Here is a 26,065-nt window from a genome sequence, read left to right as displayed (position 1 = left end):
TGTGTGTGTGTATCTATATATATATATACACTTTATGTGAGTCTATTTTGAATTCACAGTTTAATTCCATTGATTTGCAGGTCTTTCTTTATGAAAATACCATGCTGTTTTGATTACTGTAGCTTTATATATTAAATTAGGTAGTGTGAGTCTTCTTTCTTTTTTTCTTTTTCTTCAAAATTTTTGGCTATTCTAGGTCCATTTCTTTTACTCATAAATTATAGAATCAACTCAATACTATTTAAAAGTAGCCTGCTATAATTTTGTTTGGAATTACATCAAATCTATATATTATCTGGGGAGAATTGATACCTTAATGTTGAGTCATTCAGTCCAGGAGCATGAGGTCTCTTCCCCATTAATTTCTGTCACCAATAACTTTGTATTTTTAGTGTGCAGGTCTTACATACTTTTGTTAAATTTATCCCTCATATTTCGTGTTTTTTGATACTAGTATAGATGGTTTTGTGAGATTTCAAGTTTTTGTTTGTTGCTAGAATATATAATCAGACTGATTTTATATGTTGACCTTTTATCCTGTGACCTTGCTAAACTCACTGAGTTCTAGTAACTTTTATAATTTCTGGGGGTATTTCATGTGGAGGATCATGTTATTGCAAATAAAGATGATTTTACTTTGTTCTTCTCAGATATTATTACTTTTATTTCTTTTTCTTGCATTATTTTACCGGCTATGACCTCTAGGATAGTAATGAATAAAAATTGTTGAGAGTGGATATCCTGACTTACTCCTTATCTTAGGGCAAAAACATTCATTTTTTAATCATTAAATATTATAGCTGTAATTTTTTCATAGGTGCCCTTTATCACTTAAGGATAGTACCTCCTTATTCTAGTGTGTTGAGAATTGTTATCAAGAGACAGTGAATTGTTAAATGTTAAATGCATCCAGTGAGATGAGCATATGGATTTTCCTTTTTACTTTGTTGACATGTTTCATTGCTTTGTTTGTTTTGATTGTTGAACCAACCCTGAAGTCCTAAGATAAAACCCATTTGTTTATGCTTTATTATCCTTTTTACATATCATTGGATGTGATTTGCTAATATTTTGTATCTATGTTCTTGAGTGATATTCATCTGAAGTTTTCTTGAAATATCCTCGTGTGGTTTTGGTATTAAGATAATGCTGGCCCTAAAATGAGTTGAGAATTAGTTTCTCATTTCTACATTCTAGAAAAGTGTGTTATATTGTTGTTATTTCTTCCATCAGTGTTTTGTAGAATTCATTAGTGAAGGCATCTGGGTCTGCAGTTTTCTTTGCAGCAAGGTTTTGCTACAAGTTCACTTTATTTAGGAAATATATTGTTCAGGTTATCTATTTCCTCTTTTTTATTTATTTTTTAAATAATTTTTCCTATTTTTATTTATTTTTTTAAAAATTACATTTTTTTAAAATTTTTGAGAGAGAATGAGACAGAGCATGAGTGGGGGAGGGGCAGAGAGAAGAAGACACAGAATCTGTAGCAGGCTCCAGGCTCTGAGCTGTCAGCACAGAGCCCGATGCAGGGCTCGAACTCATGAACCATGAGATCATAATCTGAGCCAAAATTGGGTGCTTAACAGACTGAGCCACCCAGGTGCCCCCCTCTTAAAAAAATTTTTTTAAGGTTTCCATATTTTTTGTCTTTCAAGGAATTTGTTGAATTTAAATAAGTTGGTAATGATTACTTATTAATATTTCCTTATTTTTCTTTAATGTGTACAGAGTTTGTGGTATTGTACCCTTATCTCACTCCTGATAGTGCTCATCTGTATCTTCTTTTTTTCCTTTGATCCATCTGGCAGACTTTTGTTGATTTTATTGATCGTTTAAATAAATTAGTATTTACTTTCATTAATTTTTCCCTTTTGTTTACCTGTTTTCCCTTTTGTTTCCCTTTTGTTTTCCCTTTTGTTCACCTGTTTCCCTTTTGATCATTTAAATAAGTTAGTATTTACTTTCATTAATTTTTCCCTTTTGTTTTGTTTTTGAGTTCTGCTCTTTATTATTTCCTTCCCTCTGCTTATTTTAGATTCAATTTGCTCTTCTTTTTCCAACCTCTTTAGATCATTACTTTGAAAACTTCCCTTTTCAGTAAAAGCTTTGAATGCTATAAATTTTCCTCTAAACATTGCTTTAGATGCATACCAGGAAGTTTATGATTTTGTTTTTCCAGTTCCATTGAGTGTAGCGATGGGGTTTTCACATCATTCTTGTCCCCAACTCAATGACAGACCACTTCTATATCTCGTGTAGGTTTTAGGGCATAGGGGTCTCCTGCCTCAAAGCCAGACAGCTTTTGTTTCTTGTTATAAACATGTTTAATATCTAGGGCATGCACAGGTTCCTTGTTTGTCCCTTAGTAGCTATCAGTCATGACCTTGTCCTGTTGAGCCAAGATTGTATAGATGGGCTTCTCTAGTACTCTAGCTCCAGTCTCAAATCTTGGCAGTTTTATCATGCTTGTGACACCTGGAAGGACTCGCTCAGGTTTCCCATCTTCATGAGCATGTGGTGGACACCCATAGAAGAGACGGCAAGTGGGTGCAGATGCAGCTTGTGACTGGGGCTCTCAGACTGTCACAGTATCTCACATATTGCCTTTAAGATTTGTTGTTATTTCAGTTTTCTGTTTAACAGCTTTTACAATGTCTCTTCCTTCTTTCTGTGCTCTGCCAAAGGTGAAACAGTGTGTGTCCCAGGTCTCCACAAAGGACCTATTTTATTATTATTTATTTATTTTTATTTTTTGCAGTTTACTGTACTTGGGTATCTTGTGACATCAGCTCTCTCATGGTCTAAACAATTTATGATTTTATAGATAATGGATAATTTTATAGATAATTTATAGATAATTTTTTTCTCATAGTTTACAGTGGGAGTCACATTTTCTTGTGGGTTTCTACATCTGAAGCAGTAGAGTCCTCCAAAATTTTATTTTTGGGATTCATCTTATTGATAAGATACAGTCTCCTGTTGATGGACATTTCAATGTTTTCTGCTACAAGTAGTGCTATTACAAACTTTATTTTAAATGTGTCCTGGTATATCTGTGCAAATGTTTCTCTAGATGTAAACCTAGGAAAGGAATTGCTGAGTCATTTGGTACATCTCATGACTATTAGTCTTTACTCTGCATCTTTCTCTATGCTTAGAATTATCCAAACTTTAAATTTTGCCAACCTTGTAGGTTTTTTTTAAAATTTTTTAATGCTTATTCATTTTTTGACAGAGATACAGGGTGTGAGCGGGGAGGGGCAGAGAGAGAGAGAGACAGAGAATCTGAAGCAGGTTCCAGGCTCTGAGCTATCAGCACAGAGCCTGATGCCGGGCTTGAACTCACAAACCATGAGATCATGACCTGAGCCAAAGTTGGACACTTAATTGACTGAGCCACCCAGATGCCCCACCAACCTTGTAGGTTTAAAGTTATATGTAATGATAGTTTCAGTTTGCATTTCCTGAATTACTGATGCTAAGGTGTTTTGTTTTTTCATGTTTATAGATCATTCATCTTTCCTTTCTGTGAAATGGGTTCCATTTTTCTTTTGCATTGTCTGTTCTTTTTGATCTGTAGGAGTCTTTTATATATTATTGATTAATTCTTTGTCAGTTATATGTATTGTAAATATTGTTTTACAGTTTTGTCTTTTCACTTTTTTATTATGCCATTTGCTGAAATGAATTTCCTAATTTTAATATTTTGAATTTTGGAAACTTTTCCTTTTTGTATCTTGCTTAAGAAGATTTCCCTGCTCCAAAGTTGTAAAGATATCTCTGATATTTTCTTCTAAAAGTTTTAATGTTTTGTTTTTTACATCAACCAAAGTTTTTAATTCTCTTTGAATTTTTTTTTTAGTACATAGAGAGTGTGAAGTAAGGATTTAACATAATTTTTTCCCCTCATGGATAACCTGATCTCCCTGCACTAGAAAATGAGTAGTCCATCTTTCCCTCAAGATCTGTAGTACCACCTTTGCAATCATTTGGGTTTATTTCTAGTCCATTTTGGTACATTTTTCTATTTGTTTCTTTTTGATAATACCATACCATAGCTTTATGAAAAGTCTTGTCAAATAGGGCTTATGTCCATCTCTTGTACCTGTTGATTTTTCTTTAGGAATGTCTTGGCTATTCTTGACCCTTTGTTCTTAAAAACTTAGAATTATCTTATTAATTTATAAAAGGATCTCCATTGAACATTAAGAATTGCAATTTTTATAAATAGAAAGAATTGATATTTTTACAATACTTTGTGTTCCTTGCCATGAAAAGATATAATTCTCCATTTATTTAATGGTCTTCTTTACTGTTTTGAAATAGTAGGGGGTTAATGTGCATAGAGGGCTGGCACATTTGTCATTAGTTTATTCCTGGGTACTTTACATATTTTTTTTGCTATTGCAATTAATATGTTAAAAATATTCTTACTCTTATTTTTTGAATGATGAAGAATTGTAATTGATTTTTTTTTTGTATATTGATTTTTATCTACAGAGATTTAGCTAAATTCTCTTAAAATAATTTGTTAGTATTTGGGGGTTTGAAATGTAAACAAGCACATTATCTATGAATAATAGCACAACCAGGGGAGGGGCAGAGAGAGAGAGAGAGAGAGAGAGAGAGAGAGGGAGAGAGAGAGAATCCCAAGCAGACTCTACACTGCCAGCATGGAGCCTGATGTGGGGCTAGAACCCACAAACCTGGAGATCATGACCTGAGCCAAAACCAAGAGTAGGATGTTTAACTGACTGAACCATCCAGGTGCCCTGTAGTTTCCTTTATTTTAAAGAAGTTACATTTTTCTCCCCAGTTTACTAAGATTTTTTGACTGCTTGGCAGAATTTTTTGTGTGTTTTCCTATTTTCTCTGTTAATGTGATAATTTACATTAATAGATCTATAAAATTAAACCATTCTTTCATTTTTAGAATAAATCTAATTCAAAATTGATATTTCACATATTTTATTCATTGCTAGGGTGTTTGCCTTTACTTTGAAGGAGGTTCATTCATATTCTTGGTGAAGACTGACATGTAATGTTCTCGTACTTTTCTTGCTCTTTGTTTTCAAACTGGTATTCATGAAATGGATTGGGGGTCTTCTTTGTTTTTGTTTTTTTCTTCTCTGGAAGAGTTTGTAAGAGGAAATTATCTGTTTCTTGAAAGCATATTGGATGACTTCTAAAACATATACCTCTAGGCCTGGCATTGACTTTGTGAGAAGATTTTTATCTTCTTATATTTTATCTTATATTCATATCTTTTATCTTCTTACATTTTTTAAACTTTTTACTCTTAAATAATTATAGATTTACAGAGCTTTCACAGAAATGTAGGGAACCCCTGTGTGTGTTTACCCTTGTCTCCCACAAGATACTTACATTGGTACAATCCATAGGGTTTATCCGGATTTCACTAAGTTATCTATGTACTCATTCATGTGTTTGTGTGTGTGTAGCTCTATGCAGTTTTATCATGGGTGTAACTGCCACTATAATTTTGATAGTCATTGATACTATCCCCACAAGAATCCCTTCTGTTACTCCTTTATAGCCACACCCATCCTCTCTCTTGATCCCTACCTCTTAGAATCACAAACCTATACTCCATCTCTGTTATTTACCAGATGTTACACAAATAAAATCATGCCGTTTGTATCCTTTTTTTTAAAAATTTTTTTTAACGTTTATTTATTTTTGAGAGAGAGAGAGAGAGAGACAGATCATGAATGGGGGAGGGTCAGAGAGAGGGAGACACAGAATCCGAAACAGGCTCCAGGCTCTGAGCTGTCAGCACAGAGCCCGACGCGGGGCTCGAACTCACGGACCGCGAGATCATGACCTGAGCCCAAGTCGGTCGCTCAACCGACTGAGCCACCCAGGCGCCCCCAGTTTGTATCCTTTTGAGGTTGGCTTTTTATACTCACCATAATTTTCTTTTTTTAATGTGTATTAGAGAGAGAGAGAGAGAGAGAGAGAGAAAGAGCGCTCATGTGTGTGCAAGTGCCATGGGAGGGGCAGAGAAAGGGGGAGAGAGAGAATCCCAAGCAAGCTCCACGCTGATAGTGCGGAGCCTAACACGGGGCTCAAACTTAGAAACTGTGAGATCATGACCTGAGCCAAAATCAAGAGTCCAGTGCTTAACCTTTAACTGACTGAACCACCTAGGCACCCCTCACTCAGCATAATTTTCTTGAGGTTCATTCAAGTCATGTGTATCAAGAGTTTACTTTTTATTGTTGAGTAGTTCTTCATGGTAGGGATGCACCACAGTTTCCTTAACAGTTCACCAACTGAAGAACGTTTGAGTAGTTTCCTGTATTTGGCTGTTCAGAAAAAGGCTGCTGTCAAGTAAACAGCACATGGTTAAAATTTTTTTGAATGCTTCTTTGATCTTGAGGGCTCAAAGAAAATTGTTTAAAACATAATAGTTTATCTTTCTAACATACTGCTATGCTATGCTCTCTCTCCTAAGCCTAGGAACTTCATCCGTGAATCGGTTTATAGTGGTTTGAACCATGTTAAAGGGTATTATTATTAAACTCCTCCAGCTTTAAGTAGTGAAAAAAAAACTACTATGAACATTTGTGCGCAAGTTTATGCATGAAATAACTCTTCATTCATTGGGTTAAATGCTGTGGGAAGATTTTAAACTCCTAATTTCTTTAGCTGTTCTACACCTATTCTGAATATTTCTTGAGTTAGCTCTGGCAACTTTTATTTTTCCTAGGAGTTTTTCACTTTGGTTTAATAGTGTTTTCAAATTTATTAGCATAAAGTTCATAATATTTACCTTTATAGGCCCTTCTGTTTCAAAGGTTATTTATATTTACTTTTTCATTTCTATGAAGTTTATTCTTCTTTTCTTGGTAAATCTCATCAGAGATGGTTTCAAAGATGCAACTCTTGGCTTTGTTGATCCTCTAGACTTTTTTCTGTGTAAGCAGTAGTATGTCAAACATCTCAGCTTAAGGAAATAAATTAAAAGCATTTTTTTTTGTCTTCAGTTTTTGTTTTTGTTTTTGTTTTTAAAGTTGTCCAGTTAAAGGCTTCCACTGCTCCTGGCTGGAAATTCAGACAAACCACGTAACTCAGGGTTTCTTACCCATGGCAGTATTGACATTTTGGGTTAGGCAGTTCTTTTCTTTTTTCCAAATTATTATTTAAATTCTTATTACTGTACAGTATAGTGTTGGTTTCAGGAGTAGAATTTAGTGATTCATCACTTACATGTAATACCCAGTGCACATCATAATAAGTGCCCTCATTAATACCCATCACCCATTTATTTCTACTCACCTCCCTCCATCAACCCTCAATTTGTTCTCTATTGTTAAGAGTCTTATGGTTTGCTTCCCCCCGTCTTTTTTTCCCTTTACATGTGTTCATCTTTTTTGTTTCTTAAATTCTAAATATGAGTGAAATCATATGGCATTAGTCTTTCTCTGACTTATTTTGCTTAGCATAATACACTCTAGCTCTATCCATGTTGTGGGAAATCGCAAGATTTGATTCTTTTTGATGGCTGAGTAATACACCATTGTATATGTGTGTGTGTGTGTGTGTGTGTGTGTGTGTGTGTGTGTGTGTGTGTATATGTATATATATATGCTCCTATATATATGTGTATACACACACACACACATATACATACACATACACATACACACACCACATCTTCTTTATCCATTCATTAGTTGATGAACATCTGGGTTCTTTCCATAGTTTCTCTATTGTTGATGGTGCTGCTATAAACATTGGGGTACAGGTATTCCTTCAAATCTGTATTTTTGTATCCTTTGGGTTAATACCTAGGAGTGCAATTGCTGGGCCATAGTTCTATTTTTAATGTTTTGAAGAGCCTGCATACTGTTCTCCAGAGTGCCTGGGGCAGGTGTTTCTTGACTGTGGGGGTGTCCTGTGCACTGTAGGGTGTGTAGCAGCCACCCGGCTTCCACCTGCTAGATGCCAGTGGCACCTACCAGTTGTAACAACGAAAAATGTCTGCAGACATTGTCAAATGTCTGCTGGGGGACAAAATTTTTTCTAGTTGAGAATAGGCGTCATGACTTTTATGTTCCATCTTAGAAAACAAAGTTCTAAAAATCACATTTTTTCTAAACAATTAAGTTGAATGCTTAGCTTGCGAATCTTCAACACTTTTTATTTTATAATATAAAGCACTCCCTTTTATTTCCTTTTTTTTTCCATTGGGTGTCAGGAAATTCAGTGAAATTTATTGCCTAATTGCTATTATTAATGAATTTCAGATACTTGGCTTCCTTTCTCTGCTCTTTATAATTGAATTGTTTTTATTTGTAATTTTTTTCTTTTACCTTATATTTAATCTTGTAGATGATTTCTGGCCTTCCCAAAATAGTATTGAGGAATACACATTTAAAATACACCAATGATAATATTCACGGGTCATCTGTTTTTGGGTAAAGATATGTGAGGTAATATTGATATAGGACTCATTTCAAACAATGAGAAAGGGTACGTATGAGGGAGAAGAGGAGAAAGAATGAAAGGAAACAAGAAACTGAAGGAGGGATAGTACTGTAAGTCTGCTGGTCTCCCATTTGTAAGTTTCTGTATGCATCAGGGCTAAGTAGAGGAGAGGCTGGCTTTAGTTTGATGCACTGATAACAACAACAACAACAACAACGTGATTAAACTGACCGGGGCAGATAGCTGCTGGTCTTCTTACTTGATTGAGATGAAAAGCAATAGTTCAACCATAACAGATAAGATGTTCCCATCTCTGGTATCCCGTGGAAGACTACCAAAGTGTGCAGTTTCTGGGTGTGGGGCTGGCTGTGCCAGGGGCTTCACTGCTCTAAGTCTGTAACACTGTGAGCCTGATGGAACAGTAGTGAGCAAACCTTCCCACTTCCTACTCATTCCCTTTCATAAGGCAAGGCATCGTAAGTGTTCCCTTAGAGTCATACTGTGCTACGATACCATGTCACGATCATTCCTTGACATTTGGCTGGGGGTGGGGGGCAAGAGGAGGCTTGCAAGCAGAAGGATGGTCATCGGGGGCTGCTTGGAAAATTAGCTTGGGATGAAAACCCAACAAGCTTAACCTATTTGTTGGCTTTTATCCAGGTCTAGAAGGAAACATTTGGGCTGTGTGCATGTGTGTTTTGCAGCAAAGAGAAAGACCTTTCTGAAAATGCAATAAGACCAAACCCTACTGAAAGGTGCGATGTGGAGGCCAGAAGAGAATAGCTTCTAAGATAGTCAGTACCTCAGCTCCCTGTGACATTTATTTTTCTATTAATTCTTGGCATTTATATTACTGTGATAGATCAATTAGCCTCTCACAATGTTCTAGTCCATTGACCTTATCATTTAACTAGCCTATGGTGCTATGGTCACCATAGGGAGACTGCAAAAGAAACATTTATAATTTGGAATTACCTAGGTCCAGAGCTAAGGGAACATTAAAAGACTTGGTTTGGATAATCACTAGCACATTAGATGACTAAACCTTTAGAGAGTTTTCCTTTGTCTCATCACTCTTGAATTCTGACGACTACACCATGATAAGCAAAGGAACAGAACCCATCCTAAATAGTGCTGGTGTTCAAGGACTCCAAAATGCCCCTGAGAAGACTTGGGAGATCACAGAATCTCAAAGTTGGAAGGGGTCTTACCTTAGAGATTGTTGTGTCAGGATCCTTGGCTACAGGCAACAGATCTGGACTATGGGTAACGTAGGTAGAAGGGAATTTGCTGGAAGGCCATAGGAAGCCTCCAAGGTCAATGACAGGCTGGAGAATAAGACTGGGGAATGCAGAGAAACCAAGGGTGCTCTGTCTGGCCAGGAAGCAGGGGTCACAGCAACACTCTCCTAGGAAGAATACCCTCCAGCTGTTCCTTCCTTTAGGACTCAGGCCTGGGAGAAAAGATCTAATTGGCCAAATGTGGATCCTTTGGCTTCTGTAGTGGGAGGCCACCATCAAGATCACACCAAATACTGAAAAGGAAATTCCTCTGTTGGAAATCAGAACCTTTTAGGAAGACAGAGTAGCTGATGGGAAGCAAAAAAAAAAAAAAAAAAAAAAAAAAAAAAAAAAAAAAAAAAAGAAAGGTGGGGGGAGAGGGAAACGGGGGCAGTAGGGGAAAGAAAAGAAAAAGTTGAATATTAGGTAATTATTTAGTCCAACCTCATTTTACAGATGAGGAAACTGTGGCTTAGAGTGTGAAATGGTTTGTTCAAGTTTACAAACTAGTGAGAGTGCAACCAGGGATGAGAACGTGGGTTTCCTAGCTCCCAGCCTGGTGCCTGTTTCAACACCAGACGCCTTTGGAAGAAGTGCCAACAGACTTACTCAGCTGTGATCACAAGAGTTTGGCCTAAGTGTACTGGTCAGGCCAGTTGTAACAGATTTGAAGAGCTTAAAAAGCACTTCATTTGGACTCAGCTTTTAATGGAAGGAGCAACTACTGATGCTTTTAATAGAAACTAGTTCTTACATGTATGCTTTTTTATAAGCAGCGTCATCACCATCTGCCTGAAGAAATCACTAGCTAGAGGAGGATAGAGAGTGAAATGTGGTACTTTAAATACCATGAGAACTGCAGGGGATTTTAGAGATGCTGTTCATCCCCCCTGGGGAACGGCATTGCAGTCAGATAGCCAGCCTTCCTTGGTGATGGATGCAGCTGGTCTTAATTAATTGAAGTCAGTAAAAGCACAGGTTGTCTCAGATGCTGTGTCAGAAATCAAACCTACCAGAGATGGGGATGCGGTCCCAGACTGACAATTAATAGCTGCCGTGAACAGGAATTCACTAAGGGCCCAGAAACACAAGGTTCTGGACAGAGCACCGCAGAGGCAGGGAGGTAGAGAAGATCTGTATAGATTGGATTTGCCCATCCTAAGGAGCTTGGGGGCTGTCCCACAAACGGTAAACACGTGATTTTGAAAGGGAGGTGGTCGACTCTTCTCATCCAAGATCAGGGATGAGGAGAGGACTTGGCTTAATGCAGGGAAACCTGTGCAAATTAACAGCATGCCGTTTTAGAAAGGTGACTGATTTGCTGACGGAAGGGTAAATCGAAGTCCGGCGTCTTGGTGCGGTGACCCGCTCAGCCCCGTGCCCGAGCCCGGCAAAGACGCACGCCTGCGAGTGCTGTGCTATGGCAGCTTCTCTTTCCAAACATCCCTCTCAGCCACCTTTCTCCCCTAAATCCTTTTGTTATGTCCAAACAAATCCTGTTATGAAACAACAGAAAACCTGGCAAACCGCCAGTCCACACAGAGAAATGGGACTTGAATTACATTTCAGTTTTGATTTCCAAATAGAGGGAGCAGTGATTGGACTATAAGCAACACACACCCATTATCATCAGAACTCATAAGCTTAATTACAGAGAAACTGAAAGCTAATAATTTTTTATGCACAGTTACATCCCTAGGAGGCCAGTTACCATGGAAATCTCTCCTTCCTTTTCTTCTACTTAGAGCATATTTATATGGAAGAGGAAGTGAAATATAAACACGACGGAAAGATTAAACAAGACATGGCACAGTTTGCTACAAATATTTTACATTTATTAAAAGAATACAGTAAAAAAGAAAGGTTCTGAAGACCAATGAGTGGTACTTGGGCTACTGGAAAAGAAAAAGGCTATTCAAAAATGGTCTAAGTTTACAAAAATGATGAAATCATGTTTTAAAAAAACAGAAGACAAATGAAAAACATTCTACAATGTTAGCCAAAGTGGAAAGTGTATTTCTTCTGAATGTAAAAACTAACAAATAAATAAGTGTTAAATACAGATCTGAGTTAAAAATGGTAAAAGACAACTAACTGCTTTATATCTTTAGCTGTCATTCATTCTCAGACTTGTTTACAAAGCCAGATAAACTCACCAAAGGCCTTGTCTGTATGTTTTACACTTGAACTTTTTTATAAGAAGCACCCTATTTCCAGTGTTTCTTGTATCCACTTCACAAATAAATTATTTTAAAACAGCAACAGAAAAGACTAAAGGTGCTTTAACCTGATAATATTGGCACTAAAAGGAAACTTGGGAAACCACAGGAGTACTTTGCTCAAAGTGATGCTTGCAGATGGAACATCTAAACCTTGGTGGGGGGGGGGGGGGCTGAGGGCAGGCCCCACTCTGACCCCGTCATCTCAAAATCATCTGTCCAAAGGGGAGAGGAAGCAACCCAGAAAATCGCATTCCTGAAACCACTCACTGTGGACCTGTGCCCAGAAAATGGCAGCGCCTTAGTCCAGTGGGCTACCCACAAATGGCCTGGGTACCATTTGTACATTTCATCTTTGCTTTCAATTTGTTTGGGTTCCTGAAGAAGTCAGGGCTGTTCTTGGGACTTTGACAACTTGATTTTATTCTCCTGCATTTATCTGGCTTTTCCTAACCCTATGTGGTTGTATGGCTATGACTTGGGAGAGTTCCAACCTTCTAGGGTACTCACCAGACCACACCAAGAAAAACACACACAAAAGAAAGCCATAACATAAATTCAGCAGAATTCACACCCCTACCAGCCCCCATTATACTCATGGTGCTTAATTAGGCCATCTAAGGTATTTAAACATAAATACGAAGTCTATAGATGTCTGGCTAACAAAGCTATTTCAGTGAGAAATCTCAATACTCCCTGAAGGAAAATGGTAAGAGTCCATGAAAAGTGTGCTCCTGGCCATTGGCCCATAGTTGAGAGTCTGATTATGTCACAGGATGGTATTGGGTAACTGACATTTCATATGGTGAAGTGAAATGTTCATCAAGTGAAAAGGAGTTTCACATCTTTGGCCACTTTGGTCACAAATTTAAAATAACCAAGATTTTTCCTTACTAGCTTCTCTTTATCTGTGATTTTGATTTGACCCTCAAAATCTATACCCGGGGTTGGATTTAGAACGGTAGGATACTTGCTATGGGGAACCAATCTCTTTTTCTCTAAAGCCAAAATAGTAAGTTCCATTAAAACATGTATATTTTCTGTACATTGCACGTGTGAAAGGCTTAGCACCCGAAGAAGAATTATAGCAAATAAGTTCAGTTCTGTTGGAAATGGTCTTTTGCTTGAAGCTACAGCAGAGCAATTCAGACTGGCAGGGCATGGGCCTTCAAAGCATCCTGTAGTCTACGAGAAGTCTGCAGTACTTTGGGTTAGGAGAAAACATTCACAGTCATACTAAGCATCGTCTGGGCACAATGCCCTTTGCATTTCCTTATGGCAGTCTGGCATTTCTTAAGAGCAGGCAGGCAAATTTATTTCTGCAAGTCAAGTTATTTGTGAAAGGAAAATTCCTACATAATAGGGTGTTTTTCTTTTTATTTTTTTCCCCTTCTGTATTGAAAAAAGAACAAAAGCATGGATTGGTGAGCTGGCGAAGACTGCTAGGGTGGTCCTTTTGCCTGGGATCTCAGTGATAATAGATTCCAGATCCCCTCTTAGACCCTAAAGTTTTGAGTCCAGGGCACTTAGAAATTTGAGCCCCCGTTTAGGGGGCGGACAGGTTTCATCTTCATAAAGATTGTTCAGGCAACTCAAAAGACCCCAAATTTGTAACAGTTTGACAAGAGCTATAAGAAGACAACAGTGAGAGTTTGGACTCCTACACTTCATTTTTCATACACAAAGTTCTGCTGCTCCAATGTGGGAATTGGGATTTGTTTTTGTGGCCTTCTTTACCCTTACCCTGTGCTGCTCAGAACATTGTCATTTCCCGTGGATATGTGTCATATGCTTTCAAAATAAGGTAGGATCTCCTATGACCAGATGGATTGCCTACATGGTTGTAGTTTTTGCAAGGGTGTTTTAAGTGAGCATATAGGGTGAAGTGGTATTTCTGTTGTCTGATGACTAAAGTCTGGCTTCTTAGTATGTCATTTTAGAATCTGCTTTGGATAGCATCTACAGTGTTCTGATTCTGCATCTTATTCTGATATTAAAGATGTTCTCAGCAAATGGGAGAAAGGTGTGATGTTTGGCTTTTTTTAGGAGAGGTGCTGCTTTGGGGCATGTGTAGAGTAGAGCTGAGGTTTTAACACAGTGATGCTATTGGGACTGTGTATCTAGGTAGGTCGCCTTATTCTCAACTTCATGTTTGCTACTCTCTTTTCTGAATCTATGGAGAAACTCTTTAACATTGCACAGTTGGTAACTTTAGACATTTACTGATGAGGAATGTGAAGAAAGTGACAAAAATTATTGGCATGAAAGAGAGGAATGGAAAAACTGAATATGTCCAGGGGTTTAAGATAAAGTGATCATTGCTATTGTTTTAACATTTCTTTGGAGGCAGGTAGATCACTTAAGGAGCTTACTTGGCCAAGTCAACAGGCTGCTTCCCTGGACACGCCTGCTCACAGTGGTCTGTGTGTCCTGGGAAAAATCTCCCAAGAGATTTTTTAATCTCCAAGATAGTATTACTCATCAAACACAACTGCCACCTAACTGTCCTGTCTCTGCCACAAGGACAACAACTAAGCTGTATTCTAAGCTGCACGTACCATGGGGCCTCTCCCATAGTGGGTGTGCAGTTGGCCTTGGTAAATGGATGCCTGGGAGTTCCCTACAAGGCAGGGCCTCCTGAGCACCTGTGGAGAAACTCTTTGGTCTAGGGCAGTTATGACACTATCCAATAAAAGCTGATGATAAAGGCTTTTCTGTTGTGGTTAAGTAAGGATTAAGAAACTGAATGTGAGAAAAGGAAATACCAACTGAAATTTAAAAACAACAACAACAAACAAACAAACAAGAGAAAGCACCCCACACAGTTCCCTGTGCCTGACATGGCAGATGTTCAGGGAAAGCTTCCTAAATGAATAAAGCTGACAGAAAACATACTAGAAGATTCTGCTACCACGGTCATTACTAACACTTCGAACACTGCTTTGTAGAACACTTGAATCTGCTGGTCTCACTCACTCGTAATGTTTTGGAAGATAGTTTGGAAATTCCGAATTTGAATCTATTTAGAATAAAATAAATATTCATGTTTCAGGGTTCTTACAAGTTTGCTGGCGAGGAGAGAAGCTAAATCTTCACATTGTGGGCACAGACACCTACTACAAGATTTCTTTAATAAACTAAAAAGGCGCTTTCCCAGCAGTGTTCCTCCAGTGCTGCCTACCCCACGCATACGCGTGTTGCTTTGGGAGAGGACTGAGCTGCCATCCAGTCTGCAGCCTTACTGGAAACCCCGGGCTAGGGTAATTCCCATTCCTCAGTGGCTACCTCCTGAGATTAGCAGGAGCATAAAAGAAAATCACATCAATATCCAATTCAGTGTCCTTTAAGAAATGTTGTAGAGACTTGAGAGGAATGTAATGTTTAATAACATGCTGCAGGAAGCCCCTCACACCCCCCTTTGGAGGCCCTCTCTTATTGATGTTGTATTTATTCTTTGGAAGGTTAGCCTTCAGTCTCGGTTTTGGGAGTCTCTTTCACTGCCTCTGTGTCACCTCAGCCGTACTGCACCATGACTGGCTTGAGGATGTCTCTAAGATTCTTTTCCCTCAAACGTTACTAGTACTAAGACAAGAAACATTGCCGTTTAATTGGCATTTTCCGACTTCCCTGCTGAATTCCTTGTTTTTCCAGAGTAGAGCTCCTCCCAGGAAGGTCCCTCAGGGCATAACTCCAGGAGCCAATTAGTGAACATTAGTCAAAAGGTGAAACACGGCTGATCCAAGTGTGCTCTCTTTTAGGAGACCACGCCCTGTTGCAACTAAGGATTTCTAACAAAGTATGAGATACTTTGAAATTCATACAAAGTATGAATACTCAGTGGCCTTAGTTTAAATACATAGTAAATACAACTAATGCAAATGTAAAGAGACTTTGAGTAGTGTCTTTGAAATGTGTGAACATCTATGACCAAATCCTAGTCAGCAAGACCATGAATGCAGGTGTCACCCAAGCAGCATCATCTCTGAGTTCCGCATGTAAAACTGCTCCAAATGCAAGGGAGAGGTGTTCGCTTTGCTCAAACTAAGGCCCTGTACACACTGGTAGGTGACCTCTTTTGCTTCTTTTGACTCCGATATCTTTTGAATTTTCTGTGGAGAAGCATCTAGCCTAGGGGCACTGGTCTCAGACTTTCTAGTGACACTGTCCAGGTCTCCATTCTGCTTGACTCAACTCCGCACTCTCTGTTAGCCGCTGCATCATTCTGCCTGAGAATAACTGGCTCTTTCCTCTCTTGCCTTTGCAGATGCTCACCTCAGCTCCTTATTCACGGACATACTAAAGCCTATGCTCATTACTTCTATGCAGTTTAAAGTGACCGGAATTTAGTTCAGCAGGATTCTTCTACCAGCCAAGACTCTCAGTTCTTATTAGTGAGCTAAGTGAGTCTTCATGTCTATACTCAACGATCCAGAATTTAATCTTTGAATCAATAGGAGGCCGTAGACTGGTTTTCAAGGGGTAATAAATATTTCCTTAAATTGAATTATGACTGAGATATATAGTTTATATACCTTCGGTATTATAGCATTATTCTTGAAAGGAGAATTTTATAGGACTCAAGACTATCAGTACCTCCTTCAAGGAGATGATCTTGTACATGAGTATTTTCCTGTGCAGAAATGAATATGCAGTTCTGGATTCTCCCAAATAATATAGCATCAGATTTGATGTGAAACTAATTGAAACAGAGAAAAATAAATAAAATTAAAATATTTAATAAAAATTTTCTGGTATGCATAAGCAAATCAGAGTTAGTAATAAAAGAGGTAACTTTATTTTAATGGTAAACTTTCATGCTAACTTAATAGTATAATGGAAATGTAATATAAACTCATTTTTATATAAAATCTTTGTTTCCATTTAATTAACATATTAATACATAAAGAAGACGGGTTGTTTTCAATGTCTCCCCCTTGGATGCTCTTTTTGTTTTGTGCTATTCTGTGTTTTGTGTGAGGGTTCTGACCTAAATACAGAAGTCAGTCTTTACATGACTCAGAACAGTGCTTATGGACAATCAGTTCTGTTGATAAGAAACATCTAAAGTACCAGTGGTGTGATCCAGGGAGTATGTGTAAAAAAGAAGAGGGCTGAGGCAGGGAGCCTCTTTTCAGATGATATCAATCTCCTCTCAGACAACCCATGACCACAAAATAGTGTCCACAGAGAATACTAACTAAGGCTGGCAGGAACACTCCCAGAACATCTGATGACTCGCATGAATTCATGTTCAAGTGGAGTGCCTGAGATAATTCTGAATGACAGCAGTGTTCTGTCATCGAGTTTTGCGTTGTAATTTGTATGTTTATCCCACTAACTAGGTGCTCAGTGTGGGGCATACATTATAACGAAAACCCTTTCTTCTTGACACAATCTCACGTAGTTATTTTAGTGGTATTAGCCAAACTTTATATAAAACTATATGGCAAAACCAAAATAGGATTAGAACACAGATGGGAAAACTGTATTGTGGCTTAAAGGAAATTAAAACTATTTCAATAGCTTTTCTTCTAAACATAACCTACAAATGAAAAACAGTTGTGAAATGTGCACTGAACAACAGCTAGTACAGTTAGGTTCATGGTCTATATTGATCTGCTAGTTAAGATGTTTCAATAATATTGTATTTGTGATAAAATGGTGAATTATGGATGAAGAACTTTATTGCCTGTTTTAAATTTGGGAGGCAAAAAACAAATGATTGCTTGAGACCTTTCACTGGAGACTCAGTGGCAGGATGGGCTGAAATGAGGCCTCTGGTTTTAAAAGTTTACACAAAACCTATTAATCCTTTATTATTATCTTCCTGGAAGAGAAAACATATTGGCTTTGAGAAATAACCTTAGATTGTATGGAATACAAAATTAATTTTAGGTTTCAAATATTGGTAATAAATGTTAATTTAACACTAGAAGATTTGTTTTCCTGAAAAATGATGAACTACCTAAATATTTGTCATAAAGTTTCCTTAGTGATTCAAGACAGAAAAATGCGGGCGAATCAGGATGCCTGGGCTTTTATGTCCCCCCTCCCCCACTTCGTGCTCATAAATTGAAGGAATTATGACAGGAACTGTATAGGAATGATAGATTCAACTCCTGGAAAATCCATTAACAACACAGATTTGTGACCTGGCTTAATTACATTCCATCTAGTGGCAATTTTGGTTACTGTTTTCTTACTAAACAAGTTACAGGGTTTTGTGCATTTCTTAAGCCTTCTTTCCCTCCATCAACTTGCAAATTCAGAACAGTATTTATATGTGTGCTTTCTGGGTATGGATTAGCCTCCTAAAGTACATAATTCCAATAATTATCAGTGACAGAAGGGATGAATAAATTATGCTCCAAGCACAACAAAATTAACAGTAAAAAAAATGGTTTGCATAAGTTTTTCTTAATGCATGTGCCTATATTAAATTTAATATTCTGTACAACTGATCCTGAAAGACTCCCAATGTGTTATTAATCCTGAACTATACCACTGCCTGCTTTGGGACAAAGAATAAAATAGAATTTAAATGCTGCAGATGTCACGATGTTTTGAAAAGCTTCTTTAATTTAAGCACAGAGTTATGATGTGAATTGCAAATTCTAACAGCCTGGATGAGTGAAATATCAATGCCATGTTCATTCTTTACACCAGAATGCAAAGATTAAGCTTCGGGTCTTGTTCACAAAATTAAAGCCAAAACCGTCATTCTCTCTCCTTGCTGAGAGCTTAGCACTGAGGCTGCTAAGTGCTGAGAGGCTGTTTTCTTCAAACAAAGAATATTATGAAGAGATTCATTTGGAAATACTGACAAAGGGTAAAAATGTCCCATCTTACTCTTTTGAAGGCTGGCAAGTGCCTGAAGACCACAGCACTTAATTAATGAGTCTGTGCTTTGATTTGCCACAGTATATGCCATCAAAAGAAGCTTCCATTTACTTATCATATTTGACAGAAGGGAAGACAATGCTGACTTTTAAAAAGTTGCTTTGTATATTGCAGTGTATTTTTGAGGGCAAGTTTATTATGCTTTTGTTTTAGTCTGGATGTAGTAACTATTAAATGTGTATGAAACTTGCAAGGAAATTGAAATGATAGACACAAGCCATTTTCTTCTCTTCAGTATTATCCTTTATACTCTTTAAAGTACGGGTTCTGTGCCATGATCTTCATAGGCAGTGGACAGCCAGAGAGGGCAGGAGGAATTTTCTCTTCTATAAGCTCTTCCAATGGATATAATCAAATGATCACTAAGGTGCTATTTATCTGGACACAGGCCTGGGCACTTATTAAAAGCTCCCAAGCCGCACTGACCCCTGAGAGTGACCATCTCTTACACACATATTTATCCTGAGCGGCAACTATTTACACAACATGGGGTAGCTTCCCTGGATGTAGCTAACATTCAGCCAGACAGAATCTTGCTTTTAATTCTGTGTCACATATTATGCACAGGAAGCATCTCCGGAACTGTGCTTGCATACCTGTCAGCTAAGATAAGGATTTCCAGGTAGCATTATAAGGGTAAATGAAGGGGGAAGGGGAACAGGAGGGCTGTCCCTCAACTTATTAACTGTTGCTCCTGCTTATTGGTTGTGTGTGTGTGTGTGTATGTGTGTATAGCACATGTTCATGTGTGTACACACACAAATATGTTTATGGACTAGAATCATGAAATTCTTTCAGCCCTGGAAACTGACACAAGCGAAGGGAGTGCAATTCCAGGATGCCTCCTCTGAGGTGAAGGTAAATAACCAAAAGTAGGCTGTGATTACTGTGGACTTGTGCTTCGGAGTTTCTCGAAACAGTTTTTTGTTGCCATTAAGAAATCTCCAACTATGAACTTCTGAAAAACATTCCTTAGAACTTTTCTTGTGAATTTAGATCATAAAATGTGTGTGTGTGTGTGTGTGTGTGTGTGTGTTTGTAAAGGCATAACTCTGATCAGAAGGCAGATTTTCTATTTTCCTCTTGTCTTAGATTGCTAGTCTAGCTGCTCCTTCCTCCAGACCTCCCTCCCATTCAAGCTTCCTTCATGCACGACTCTCAAAAACAGCCTATAAAAGCTGCTGCTTCAGGCCTAAGACTGTGTTCTCTGGGAACATCTTGTGCATCACTGTCCAAAGCCAGGACAAAGGAGCTGGGAAATGACTACCTTACTAATAATACAGGAGTGTGATGCTGCTCACACTGCACTTATTTCTGGCCAAGAAAGAAAAGAAAAAAACCCTAAGAGGTCCAACTAATTCCCAATATAAAATGATGTTTACAAATAGAATCTTGCCTTGGCAGAGCAAAGAGCCACCTTTGGTTGGAATGTATCCTGCGAACATGGCGTCACCAATGCTGCTTTTAGCACCGATTGAGTAGGGTCAGTGGCATAGGACAGTGGCCCATGAACTGTGCCTGAAGTAGAGAACCTTTGAGAAACATCAGTGGTCCTGGTGTGAAAAAGCTCTGACCTTCCCTCACACTGAGAGTCTGTGCTTATCTATTTACAATGGCCTGAAATGGCAGGATTGCTGTGGTGAGCACATAAAGCCCTTGGTAAGAGTGTCTGTCTCTTGAATACATTTGCCTTTGCCCTCCCCCCCACCCTTTTTTTGTAAGTGGCGCATATTTAAAAAACAGTTAATAACAAAAACCACCTTAGAAAATTGTTGCAGGTAATGTGGTATAAACTCAACGTAACAAGAAGAACAATGTCACTCTGCTGGAGGACCAGGTCCTGAAGCCTGTTGGCACTGGTCCGTCACTGTGTGATTTTCCTCTTGATGACAGCCAGCTCTTTCTGAAGGTCACTGAACTTGGGACGGTTTTCAGGTTTATAATCCCAACACTTCATCATAATTTTAAAAATGTCCTCTGGGCAATGCTGAGGGGCTGACATTCGGTATCCTGAAGACCCAAGAGGAACAGAACAGAGAATTTAGAATGGAGAGAAGATACAAATGTTCACACAGGGCATTATGCAGCTTGGAAACTTGAATACTTTATATTGTAAGTGAAACAGAAACAAAAACCCATTTCAGGGCAAACTTTTTTTTTTTCTACAAGGGATGCAGAATTCAGTATTACAGAGCCATCAAATTATCTTCTAGCTTGAATAGGTTATTTTTCATGCGTTCATTTGTCACAAAGTCTGAGGTAAGATAAATCACATACAAACATGTATTTTAGTTTCTCTAAGTATTTGCTTTTGCTTTTAGAATTTGCTTTTAGCTGCTGTGGGCAGAGTTTTAAAAAACCATCTACACGGTCCAGGTTTTTGAAGATGAAGAGAGAATGAGGATTTCATAAACACTAATTTAAAAGTGAAAGAAAAATGAAGAGGAGTTCTATTCCTGCGCAGCCCGAGAAGAATCTTTAATTCAAAGCTGTCTGGCAGTGTGCTCAGCAGCACGCATGTGCCTGTGTGTGTTAGCTCAGGGAGTTAGATGGCTGTGAGAGGAAAGAAGGGAGCTGGAAAGGCCCCCTGTGCCCAGCCTCCTGGAGAGGGGCCTAATGCTAGGACATTACCAGTTTGTCAAAAGCATTCTCGCTGTTGAGACCTGTAGACTATGCAAGTCCATGCTAGCATGTCACCATCACCGGCTTATTCCTGTTTCTGATTTGAGAACCCGTATGATTTTTTCAGAAATGTTACGAAACTTTTAGGGCCACCCGGGTGGCCTAGTAGGTTAAGCGTTTGACTTTGGCTCAGATCATGATCTCACAGTTGGTGAGTTTGAGCTCCACACTGGGCTCTGTGCTGATAGCTCAGAACCTGGAGCCTGCTTCGGATTCTGTGTCTCCCTCTCTCTCTCTGCCCCTCCCCTGCTTGTGCAGTCTCTCTCAAAAATAAACAAACATTAAAAAAAAAAAAAGAAATGTTACAAAACTTTCAAAAACTTCTCTCTAAAGTCTAACTACACTTCAATTTACAATACTATTGATGGTGTTTATTTGGAACGGAAGAAAAAATAGGAGGTTGAGGAACACTATTTTCCTTGAAGACAGTGAATGGCACCCCCTCGCAGACGTCATGCCAGGCAGGGGGAATGGAAGACAAGCCTACAGGTGTATTGTAGACTGTTGGAATCTTTAAACGTTTTTGTTGTTGGTTTTTGTTATACAAGAGCCACACCATCCATCGTGCACAAAAGCAGATTTAATCCCACCTCTGCTGTCTGTTTACACCAAGTAGTATATACCTTCCCCCCTCTAGGAAAGCCACACACAGCATTATCAGCACTGCCCTGGGGACTGGATGTGAATGCTGGCTACTACCCGGGTCATTGGTTTACCTCTTTCCACTTGTTCCCGTGCTTGCTGATTTGTCATTCCAGGGTATGGGCAGACCCCTAGGCTGAAGGTCTCCCAGAGGAGGATGCCAAAGCTCCACACGTCACTCTCAGAACTGTATCTCCCTGGGGGGTGCACAAAACCATAACCAGGTAAGTGTGTAAGCAGGTGAACATTTCCAGTGATGCATGTCTTTGTCAGTCACATGTTTGCATATTTAAACTTACCAAAGGAATGCAGTAACTAATGATCTTATTTCTTCACTAGTTTTACTTTCCAGGACTAGTAGTAACATTACCAGCTAAATGAATAGCCTTCAGGCTGCTAGTTTAACAAAACCAGCTTTCAAATCACTTAACCCCAACCAAGAACAAATATTTAGCCAGTACGGAGGTTAACTGTCCCTGTGGTATCTAAATGAGAAGGATGGTGTATGTGTGTGTGTGTGTGTGTGTGTATGTATATATATATATATATATATATATATATATATATATATATATGCATGCCTAGGAGATTAAGTCAGATTTCTGCAATTTTATCTTGTGCCTGCCTTATTTTCTTTCCATTAAGATTATAAACAGACTAAAAGCAATAATGAAAGTTTTTTAACTTCAATTTTTTACTTGTCACTATTTACAGATATTCCTACATCCTTAAAAGTCTCATTTTCTCCACTGTTTCATTTATGGAAAATACATTTTTTTCCTGTGTATTTTGAATAGGGTAGAATTAACATAGCTGGCTGATAAAAACAACTTCTTTAAATTACATGGTGCCTTGTTTTGTCAAAATATCTTGGTGCACCTGTTTTACTGAGCTACATGAGCTAAGCTCTTCGGGTTTTTTTTTTTTTTTCTTTTTTTTCTTTTTTGGTAGTCTTCTAGAGAAGCATGGAGATAAAAGCACATGATACATTCTGGAGATAGATGTGAAATCAAGGAGGGAAACAGGAAAATCCTTTCCATTCCCCAAGAGGCTAAGAATTTAAAGATTTTCACAACATATTTGTATTTTTAATTTTGTATTTTAATTTTACATAGAGTGCATGTACTTCCACAGTGAAACCCCATTTGCAGTGGTGTAGAAGGATCCTTCAATGATTTAATCTCTATCCCCTTTGGGAGCTACTTGCCTCAACTCAGCCTCTCCAGGTTTATAAATGCCCCTCTGCTAAAAATGTCTGGTTACTTTAAGGCCTTTTCTCTTTCTTGAATGAAGTGAAACGAGAATGAGAGTATGCCTGTGCTTTGATAACTGCTGTTACGTCAGAGTTTAGTGTGTACTTGCTGATGATCCCCTCCAGCTGTGTGAATTAGCTTCCTTCTTACTAGAGCATAATTACTATGCTGTTTGGTAGAAAGATTAGTTTTCTTGTCTGCATATCAACTCTTTTCATGTTTGCCATCCAGTAATTTAATACTTTTCATGAAAGTCATTCAATGACTACAAGTCAAAATTAATTCTTGAAGAAAGTAAAAGGTATACAGAGCCAAATTCTTTCTTTTTGTAAGACAGTATCTGGGCAGAGATCAAGAAAGGCATGTTGTACGTAAAACAAGATCACGCTCCAGAAGTGAAAGTTAATAACCTAATTCTGTAACCTTGACCTTGAACCTGGTTTTGCTGGATAATTTAAATTTATTTTAAAATACATTTTTAATTTATCTGCTTATTTTAATGAGGCATAACTGATACACATTATATTACTTTCAGGTGTACAACATAACAATTCAATATTTATATATATTGCAAAATGATCAATACAGTAAATCTAATTGACATCCATTCCCATACTTGGTTACAAAATTGTTTTTTCTTGTGAGGAAAACTTTAAAGATTTACTGCCTTAGCAACTGTCAAATGTGCAATACAGTATTATTAACTATAGTCACCATGTTGTGCTTTATATATCAATGATTTATTTATCTCACAACTAGAAATTTGGACCTTTTGACCCTCTTCACCCATTTTACCCATTCCTTACTTCTGGCAACCACCAATCTGTTCTCTGTTTCTATGACCTTGGTTGTCTTTAAAAATTTCACATGAAAGTGAGATCATACGGTATTTTGTCTTTCTCTGACTTGTTTCACTCAGCCTAAGGAGCTCAAGGTCCATCCATGTTGTTGCAAATGGCAAGGTGTTATTTTTTATGGCTGAATAATATCCCATTGTCTATGTATACCACAGTTTTCTTTACGCATTTATCTGTCAGTGGACACTTCGTTTACATATTGTAGCTATTGTAAATAATGCTGCAATGAACGTGGGGGTGTACATATCTCTTTGAGTTAGTGTTTTCTTTTTCTTCAAATGAATACCAGAAGTGGAAATGCTATGATATGGTAGTCCTATTTTTAATTTTTTTCAGGAATTTTTTTTCATATAGTTTTTCATAGTGGCTACTCTATATTTCCACCAACAGTGTACAAAGGTTGCCTTTCTTCACATCCTAGCAAACGTGTTATTTGTTGTCTTTTTGATTATAGTCATTGTAACAGGTGTGAGGTGATCTCATTGTGTTTTTTTATACATGGTATTACAATGCTATTGACTATATTCCCTATGCTGTACCTTTCATCTCTGTGACTTACTCATTCCATAACTGGGACCCTGTACCTCCTACTGCTTCCTAGCAAACGTGTTATTTGTTGTCTTTTTGATTATAGTCATTGTAACAGGTGTGAGGTGATCTCATTGTGTTTTTTTATACATGGTATTACAATGCTATTGACTATATTCCCTATGCTGTACCTTTCATCTCTGTGACTTACTCATTCCATAACTGGGACCCTGTACCTCCTACTGCTTTTCATCCATTTTGCCCATCCCCCAAACATCTCCCTCTCTGGAAACTAACAGTTTGTTCTCTGTGTTTATGGGTGTTTTCCTGCTTTTTCTTTCTTTCTTTCTTTCTTTCTTTCTTTCTTTCTTTCTTTCTTTCTTTCTTTCTTTCTTTCTAGATTAAACAAATAAGTGAAATCATATGGTATTTGTCTTTCTCTGACTTATTTTACTTATCATAAAATACTCTAGATCCATCTATGTTGTCACAAGTGGCAAGCATATATATATATATATATATATATATATATATATATATGCACACACACATATACATCCATCTCTTCCACATCTTCTTTATCCATTCATCTATCAAATGCTTCTTTTAACATTTAAAAAAAATATTTATTTTTGAGAGCAAGAGAGACAGAGTGTGACAGGGGACAAGCAGAAAGACACAGAGAGAGGGAGACACAGAATCTGAAGCAGGCTCCAGGCTCCAAGCCGTCAGCACAGAGCTGACATGGGGCTCAAACCCATGGACTGTGAGATCATGACCTGATCTTAAGTCGGACGCTCAACCAATGAGCCACCCAGGCGCCCTCACTTAGGTTGCTGTATACATTGGCCATTGTAAATAATGCTGCAATAAACACATATATTTTCTAATGCATATATCTTTTCTAATGAGCATTTTGCTTTTTCTTGCGATAAACAGTAGTGGGATTAATGGATCATATATTTTTAAAAATTATTTGAGGAACATTTAAACTGTCTACTACAGTGGCTGTACTAATTTATATTCATTCCTACCAACAGTGCAAAGGGTTCCTTTTTCTCTACCTTCTTGCCAATACTTGTTATTTCTTTCTGATTCTAGCCATTCTTACAGGTATAAGGTGATATATCATTGTGGTTTTGATTTACATTTCCTTTATTAGTGATATTGAACATCTTTTCATGTGTCTGTTGGCCATTTGTAGGTCTTCTTTGGAGAAAATGTTCAGGTCCTCTGCCTATCATTTAATC

General features: G+C 37.9%; 1 protein-coding gene and 1 long non-coding RNA gene across 8 annotated transcripts in view; one reads left to right on the top strand and one right to left on the bottom strand.

Moving 5' to 3' along the window:
• Positions 1-26,065, top strand: part of LOC123379295 — a 57,403-nt gene that overhangs the window by 1,909 nt on the left and 29,429 nt on the right. Inside the window, exon 1 of one of the 3 annotated variants that reach the window (XR_006583578.1) lies at positions 22,281-22,401. The exons of the other annotated variants lie outside the window; for them this stretch is intronic. This is a non-coding gene — a long non-coding RNA (uncharacterized LOC123379295). Of the gene's footprint in view, positions 1-22,280; positions 22,402-26,065 lie in introns of those variants that run through there. 3 annotated transcript variants of the gene reach the window in all.
• The window catches only part of FER (FER tyrosine kinase), a 442,286-nt gene continuing 427,768 nt past the window's right edge, over positions 11,548-26,065 (bottom strand). For all 5 annotated transcript variants that reach the window (XM_023258902.2, XM_045034531.1, XM_045034529.1 and 2 more), the window contains 2 exons: positions 22,252-22,374; positions 11,548-20,863 (listed from right to left, as the gene is read on the bottom strand). In XM_023258902.2, the coding sequence (XP_023114670.2) occupies positions 20,718-20,863; positions 22,252-22,374 (269 nt within the window). In that variant the 3' untranslated portion in view covers positions 11,548-20,717. The remainder of the gene's footprint in view (positions 20,864-22,251; positions 22,375-26,065) is intronic.

The sequence above is a fragment of the Felis catus genome, chromosome A1 (genome assembly GCF_018350175.1).
Source record: "Felis catus isolate Fca126 chromosome A1, F.catus_Fca126_mat1.0, whole genome shotgun sequence".
NCBI classification, from domain to species: Eukaryota; Metazoa; Chordata; class Mammalia; order Carnivora; family Felidae; genus Felis; species Felis catus.
This window is presented reverse-complemented; position numbering and strand designations above follow the sequence as displayed.